Raw genomic sequence first — 8104 nt, 5'->3', positions numbered from 1 at the left:
GAGGAAAAGTTTCCCTGCAACTGTGAAGGTACCCAGACACAAGGTCTCCTATCACCCAGGGGCTCATGTTTGTGTTCCTTGGGGCAGCTTGATCCTCCATCACGGGAGGACATGAATGCGGGGCGCTGCGTAGACACCCCCTGTCAGCACCCCAAAAGCAGCACCCATGGGTAAACCCGAATCACTGTTACGAGAAAACTAAAGCCTGGGGAAGTGCAAGGACTCACCCTGGGCCATGCAGAACCAGTGGCAGAACAGGGAGAACCCCCCCAGTGTTTCCCAAACCCGGACTGTGCACACACAGCGCTCCGCAGTGCACAGCCGGGCCCGCTGGCCACGATCCCCGGCATCCTCACGCTCTCCGTTCTCACGGCAGGCTTTCAAGGGCGCGCTGATGAGCTCATATTGGTGCTCGGGGAAAGGCGACGTGATCGAAGACTGGTGCAGGTGCGACCTCAACGCCTTCGACGAGAACGGGCTCCCGAACTGCAGCCCCCTCCCGCAGCCCGTGTACGTATCCCCGTGCTCCCCGGCGCCGGTCCCCGTCCCACGGGATGCAGGGACACCTCCTGCTGTGCGCTGCCGAGCCCATCGCCGTGGTCCAGGGCGCCTTGCTGCCTGTAGGAGATCCTGGCTCTGGCTGTGGCCCTGGAAGGTTTCCTTCCAGATTTTCATCACCTGATTAGCAGGGCTCGTAGAAGGGGATTTCAAATGCTGAAAGAAATGGAATTATGGTGCAATTCATTGTGGCTTGTCAGAGCAAGAGCAAATCAGGAGCAAGCTGATGGGGAATTAGCTGAGAAAGCAGGAAGGCTGGCTCCAGAGCTCCACAAGGACACCTGAGCGAGCCAGTGTTCTCCGAGGGGGATTCATTTCCCATTCTGAGTTCAACAAACACACTCATACATGTGGAGCTGGACTCCCCCTAGCCCCGTGTTGCGTTGCTGTTTGCCCCAGAGCAGTGCCTTTGTGTTAGCAGAGCACAGAGCTTGGAGCTGCTCTGTTGCACCCATACACACAGTTTCCAACCCAGGGACAGTTTCACTGCCCAGCTTTTGCTTTTATTTTTGCTCCCACCCATCAGAACTTGTTCATTTGCAGCTGGGTAAGTTCTCAGCCACACCTGCCACTTCTCATTGCACAGTCCTGGCCTTCCCTTTGTGTAAACTCAGCCCCACTGGGCTGCCTGGAGTTAAGCTGGGTCCTCTTCTGCTTCTGACCAGTCAGCCCTCAGCTCCCCATGGAGTTGCTGAGCTCCAGCAGCTCTCCCAGGAGGCAAACCCTCCTACAGATGGGATATTTAGGATTGCAAGACCTCAGCTCTACCAGGAGCTGGGAGGTGAAGACACCCACCCAAATAGACCGTACCCAACTGGAAGCTTCTTTTGTTCTCTGCATGCATATTTTCCTGCATGAAGGTGGGCAATTGAGGGCTTGTGCTGCTTAGAGGGGGAATTCCTCATGGAAAAGGAGCTGAAGCTGACGTGTTCTTTGGTTTCTGCCCTGCCCAGCCTCCGGCTGTCCCCCAGCGTGGAGCCCTCCAGCACCGTGGTGTCCCTGGAGTGGCTGGACGTGCAGCCTGCCATCGGGACGAAGGTGTCCGACTACGTCCTGCACCACAAGAAGGTGGATGAGTACACAGACACGGACCTCTACACAGGTGGGTGATGCTGCGGGGTGACTCTGTGCCCTCCAGGGTGTGTGCTGTGCTGAGCCGTGCTGAGTGTGCTCAGAGCTGCTGCTTCTGTGCAGAAGGGTGCAAGGAGCAGAGGTGCTGGGTGGTGTTGAAGACTCTCAGAGAGGTTTCTGAAGGCTTCTGCAAAGGTGGGCGTGGGATGGGAAGGGGAAAAACAAAAATGCAGTGTGGTGGACTGAACTGATTTGTGCTTTTTGGGTAGGAGAGCTGCGAGCTGGAGTTCTTGAGTAAAGCTGGTGTTTGATCTGATCAGCATGAAATGCTTCAGGACGGTGGGTGCAGGGGGAAGGTCAGCCTGCAGCCGCTCAAGGGCTGCACTCGTCCCTCCCAGTGAGTGGGGATTGCGTTCCAGCCTTTGGCAAGACACTTGAAGTTACCTTGCAGAGCTAGCAAAACAACGTGAAGCCTGCAGTTTTTAGAGAGATCACTTAAGCAGCACGGGGAAACCTGAAACTTCCCTGGGTTGGAGCTCAGTTTCCAGCTCCGGGCTGGGCTGAGCGCTCTGTGCCCTGCAAAGGCTTTGTCAGCGGTTGGGCCGTGCTCTGGGGGCTGCTGGGCGAGGTGGGGGGATGTGAGGGATGGGGTGGATTTCAGTGAATCAATGATTTATTTCAGAAAATATCGTTGGAGGCCTTGAGCGTTGCTACCGCTGCTTAGGAAACCAGGCAAAGCCTCCTACTGCTTCACACTCAAGGACTTTGGGTTTAGCTCATTAAAGTGGTTCATCTGAGCAGCCAAGGGCAGCTGGTTGTTGATTGAAGCAGAGATCTGCGTTTGTGCTAAGGGCCCCAGGTGCTGGCAGTACCAAATTCCACCCATCTCTGGTGAGGGAGCATTAGGAGAAGGTTTCCACCTGTGGTTGGGGTGAGAGTTTGCAAAGGCCAATGGCTATTGTGATTAAAAACCTCATTTGGTTAAAAGTGGGGCTTTCTTCCACACCTCCCTGCCAGCACCTGCTTCCAGAGCTGCCCAGTGCAGCCATGGCCCCAGCATTGTGTTTCTAGTTTCCTGGCCTGGAAGAAGGTTTGCTCTTCATCTCAGAGGAGCAAACTCCAATAACAGAGAAGGAAAACAAGCCACTGAAGCACTGTGTTTGGGATGGGGATTCCAGATTGCTCACACATCGGTCAGGTGAGGCCAGACCAGGGAAATGTGGGGTTGCTCCTTTGAAGTGGCTGGAGCTCTGCCTGGCAGTCAGAGTAGGAAACACAGATTATTATTATTATTATTTTCTTTTTATGACTGCCATGTGTTTGACAGGCCATTGAATTCATTGTGAGGAGCTGCCCTCCCCTCTCCCTGCTCTGGGGGACCATTCAGGACACAGTGACCCCATTAGCAATTAAAGAGAAAAGTCAATTCTGAAACTCTCTTTTATTTTCCTGCATTGTTTATAACCAAACAACATTCCTTCCTTCATTCCTTTCTTACCCTGCAGGCCTCTGATGCCAGATGACTTGATTCTCACTCCTACCTTGCGTAGGTTTAGAAAGATGCTGGCTGCTGCAGCTCTCAAAGTCTTTGCTTGGTGCCGTGCTTCACCTGTCCAAAAATCCCCCCCCCGTGGGTGCCCCCTCGCTGCCATCGTGTCTCCATCCCAGCTGGGCAGCACACACAAGAAAAACATTTAAAAATAATTCAGCCCCAGAAGGGGGAGGCCTTGAGAGAGGGCTGTTGCAGGATGTGAATTTTTATTTTTTTTTTTTAAGTGTTTTTGATGGATCTTGCTGGATTTTCCTTCCCTGCTGGTCCTGGGGTTGCTGGTAGGTAGGGGCAAGTTGCTGCTGTTGTTAGGAGGTGCTCCCATGTGTCTGCAGAGCATCAGCAGTGTGGGATTGGCAGAATCCTGCAAGATGAGAAGGCTCTTGAGGATGCTGTTGTTTGTCCCTTGGATCTTTTGAGTCGTAAGCATGTGTGCTGTTCATGGCTGGGGACTTTTTTGTTACGGTTGTAGCCACTTCTGATTGTGACCCTTGGCTGTGGCTGTGCCAACCTGCTCTCCAGCCCCATGGCAAGCTTCAGTTCTAGATGGTACCTGGCCCTCCCTTCTGCCCCCTGCGAAAACCTCCAACTTGCAAAACTCCATGGCTTCTCCTCGCTTTGCAACTGGAGGATGCAGCCGTTCCCTTGAGCCAGAAAATATTTTCTCCTCTTCTTCTCGGAGTTAAGTCAGGAGCAGTGAGTTTGGGGCTGGTCTAACACGCGTCCTCCGCTCCTGCAGTGGGGTAGGAAGGGCCGGGAGCTGGTGTGGGTCAGCTGCCCCCCGGCTGGACGTGGTTTTTAAAGAGGCTTCTTACTGGTGCTTGGAAACACACAGCCCTCGGCCCAGCTGATGTGAATAGGAGCAGTTCCCGAGGTGAACTTGTGCACGAAACAAACCACGCTTTCAACACCAGAGCGGCGGGGAGAGAGAGAGCGCGGCTCTCCACTCGGGAGCCAGCGGAGAAGACAGAGAGCAATTACATCCCAAACTGTTTATTAAAACTTGTGGAAATTACTCATAACTCCATGTGTGCGATGGCTTTGTAGTTGAGTGATGCTCTTTGTTTGAACATGAGGCTCTCGAAGAGGGTGCGAGCGCGCGTGTGTGCGCGGCCCAGCCGCCAGTGCATGATGTCATGGCCGAAGCAGGCGCTGTGCTGGAGAGAGGGAGAGAGAGAAATGTGTTTTACAGGGTGAGGTACAAACTGAAATGGCTGTGAACATCTGGAACTGATATTAGGCTTGGAAAATGTTTTCTGTCACTCCAACACTCCTCTGGAGGAAGGTTTCTGAAGTTAAGAAGCTCCAAAGGGGATGAGGGGGAGGGATGAGGGGATAACGTGACCGCTGTGCAAAGTGCTTTTTATTTCTCTGTCCTGGTTGCTGTTGCCAGGCCGTGTCCCTGCCTGTGTCAGACAAGGGCCTGGGTGTCACTGGTGCTTGTTGTGGTGGCCTCGCTCAGAAGGTCCCCGGGAGAGCTGAGCCCTCCCTGTAGGATGCTCTGGTGGATGGAGCACTGCATCCCCTGTCGGGGTAGGTAGGACAGAAGGCTGCCTGCCCTGCTTCCAGCACTGGGAGGCTGCTTGCTGACCATTCCCCTTACCATGCCTCGAACTCCTCTGCCGATAGCCTCAGCTGGTGGAGGCAGAGCTTGGCAAGTCTTGGCTCCGTGGCTCTCCTTCTCCTCATCTGCAATCAGTGCGCATCTCCTGGTACATCCTGCCCCCAAATACATCCAAATGATAATGGGTGAAACCCTTGGGCACTGGTGGGGTTTGTGCTGCTCTTTGGCCACGTGTTGCTGCAGTGATGCTGGGGGAGCTCTTTAGTCCCTTTCTTGATGTTCCTCTGCCATTTCTCTGACTGTGTCCACCCAAATTGCTCTGCACCCAAACTTTCTGATCCCCAGCACCAGAACAGCCCATGTCAGCATCCTCTGCTCCCAGCACTGCCTTCAGAGATACCCATCCTGCAGCCCCTCCATGTGGCTGCAACGTGGAAATTGGAGGACCAGTTCAACAGAGAAGCTGTTATCCAGTGTATTCTTATGAGTTCAGCTTTTCCCAGAGGGGCCAAGGGTCCCCACTCACAGCCCTCTCACACCAGTTTTCCTCCCATTGAATGACAGCTGACCTCCCCCATAGGAACAGATTGACTTGCAAGCAGGGTGCCAGCAGCGGGTGGCACCAACCTGTGCTGCTCCTCTGCTTCCAGAGGAAGCTCCTGCAAAGGGAAGCAGAAGAAATGGGGCCTCTCCAAAAAGTGCTTCCCTCCGGTCAAAGGATCGCCCTTGGGGACGTGGCTCCTGCTGCAAGACACATTGATTGCAGCTGTAGGAAGAGGCTCTTCATCCAGAGCATCCTGTAGCCCTAGAAAGATGGGGAACAGAAACAAAGGCTGCAGAATGAGCTTGTCGGAGCTCACGTCGACCTTGGTGCAGGAGAATGAAAGCTTGAGCTGTTTGGGTCGCAGACAGGCGCTGCAGACCCGCAAACAGCAGAGGTGTGGTTTTCCAAAGCCTGTGCACCGCACCATGCTGCTACTGCAGGCTTCTCCAGAGCACTGCTGTTCTGCAGAGGACTCTGAATCTGTATCGTGTCTGTAAAAGAAAGTGAAGTAGGTCAAAGCAGAAGCTAGAGCGTTTTGCACGCTTGCAAAGTGTTCTCCAAATAGAGGCTCGAGAGTGTCTTATTTATAACAATTGGACAGTGTTCTTCAAGCATCGTTCTGATGTGCCTGGATGGCTGGGGCTGGGTAGATACAGCTATGACAACCATCCCTTCCACACCCTCTGTGTGTAAGCTGTGCTGCTAGTCATGTGGAAGCCAGCTGCCTGCTGAAGGAAGGGGAGAAAAACCTATTTGGCCGAAGCAAATCCTGGGCCTGTCAGGAAGGAGCCCATATGCTCTCGTTACAACCAAGTTATACTCACATTATGCGCCTTAAAATAGTCTTTAGGGTTCTGACTTCCATGCAGGCTGGGCACCAAGGAGGTGATGCTGTCCTTATGAGGTTGTAGGAGTTGAGGTCAATAGGTTGTTAATATCCAGGGTTGTAATTAAAGCCAACAAGTATAGCAGATGTTAAGGTCTCAGTGGTTAAACCAGCTGTTGTTAAAGATGCTGATGATCTTGAGTATGGGTGATAATATTGGCTGCCTCTGTAAAGTCCTTTGGAGGGCAAGCTCTATGTATTGATGTAGGTGCTGTGCTTGTAGATGAATTTTTGGTTTCGGCGTTGGCCCAGGGGACACAGGCTCTGCAGCCGGTGGGGCACAAGCTGAGGCTGGAACCAGAAGCCAAGGCTCTGCTGGTTTCAGAAACAGTTCTTCTGCAGCTCTTTCGAGGGTCACCTGTGCATTGGACTTGGATTCAGAAGGGGTTCTTGAACATCACTGGTGTGCAGAAAGATGCAGGATGTGGGCAGGAGCTGAGCGAGCCTCATACTCAGTGCGTGGTTGCCCCTGCCTGCTTGTTCCTTGTGGATCTCCGTGGGGTTCAGGGTGGGCAGGTGCTTGGCAGACTCCAGCTGCCCCTTGGTGAGGACGATGTTGTTTATGTACTGGGACTGGAAATGCAGCAGAGCCTTGGCTTTGTGCAGGAGCCTGGACAGGGCAGGGCTGCTGCATGAACACGTCGTTGCTGCTGCCTCCCCAGTAACCAACTCATGCACGAGGCTGCTCTCCATCCCAGGGGACCTTACTCGAGCACTGCATCCACTTCACTTGTTAGCAACAGGAAAGTTGATTCAAAAAGAAGCCTTTGAAGAGAAGGTCAAGTTTTTGGAAGCTGCTTCCTGGGATGTGTTGTGTAATAACACCAAGCTAGTGCTTAATTTTGGCCATTGCGCTCACTGTGAAGCACTGATTTCTCTCCCACTGGGACAGCTGTAGTTATTTCCACCTACCAGTGTCATTTTTGTATCCTGGAAAGCAGAAGGGAGGTGGAGGGTTCTCAGCTCTCAATTAGAGTTGAGTCAGTTGCTGAAATATTTCATTAATTCACATTTCCATATGGTTGTTCCAGGCGTCTATTTTTATCTGCCCAGACACCTTTTGGACAGAACTGGGCACTATCTCCGCTTCCTCCCGAATCATTTCATAGGTGGAGAGCTGGAACTGGCTGCGGCTCCCGCTGACCGCAGAGCAGCCTGGGTGGTGCCACGAGCATGGCACGTATGTGAAGAGCACGGTGCGTGCCAAGGGCTTTGTGCTGTCTGCTGCAGCAACCTCGCCCTCCGCGCGAAGGACAGCTGCGGATGCTGCCTTCTAGCAGAGGAAGCTCTGTGCGTCTTAAATGGCAGTTAATGAGGCCAGGCGTGGAGTGTTTTACTGGTCCGTAACTTGAGCCCCTGGGATAAACTTTCTCCTGATCTGGAAAAGTCAAGGCCACAAATCCGTCTTGTCGGAAAGCGTCAGATGAGAGAGGGCGGCTGACGTGCTTGGGCCGACTGTGGCACGTGAATGCGCTGCGGTGGAACTTTTTCGCCGGAGCCGTTATTGATTAGGAAAGCCTGTCTAGTCCATAAATTGTGCCTGAAATTGGGAGGGAGGCTCAGTCTACGTTTGCAGAGCTGATGCTTGGCAGTGCAGCCCGGAGCAACGTGGAGAACTGGGGCTGTAGGCACCCATGGATGCAGTGCAGCCCTGCTCTGGGTGTGTTGCTGTTCCACGCAGAGATCTTCCCTTTGGATGGGCTCAGAGTTACACCCAAACTGGCGTTCCTTGCCAGGTTGGGATTTTCCTGAAGGTTTTGCTTGTTCCCCTTTCCAAGCAAAGCCTGAGATGAGCCCCTGAATGGGATGGTGGATCTGCTTCCCCGTCCCCTGGCTGCTGTTGAGGTCTCCCATGTACGTGTTCAGTTCTGTCAGGTGGCTGAAATACAGCCCTGAAGGTTAGGTGGCATCCCCCCACCCTTCTCTGGAAAG

The 8104-nt window shown here is 53.4% G+C and overlaps 1 protein-coding gene across 1 annotated transcript in view; it reads left to right on the top strand.

Annotated features, from left to right (window-relative positions):
* Window positions 1-8104, top strand: part of ASTN2 (astrotactin 2) — a gene marked incomplete at its 5' end in the record, with an annotated part of 265286 nt that overhangs the window by 191772 nt on the left and 65410 nt on the right. The window contains 2 exons of the mRNA XM_021414154.1: window positions 377-510; window positions 1512-1660. Coding sequence (XP_021269829.1) covers window positions 377-510; window positions 1512-1660 — 283 coding nt within the window. The remainder of the gene's footprint in view (window positions 1-376; window positions 511-1511; window positions 1661-8104) is intronic.

The sequence above is a fragment of the Numida meleagris genome, chromosome 16 (assembly GCF_002078875.1).
Source record: "Numida meleagris isolate 19003 breed g44 Domestic line chromosome 16, NumMel1.0, whole genome shotgun sequence".
Classification (NCBI taxonomy): Eukaryota; Metazoa; Chordata; class Aves; order Galliformes; family Numididae; genus Numida; species Numida meleagris.
Note: the sequence above shows the minus strand (reverse complement) of the source record. Positions and strands in the feature narration are given on the sequence as shown.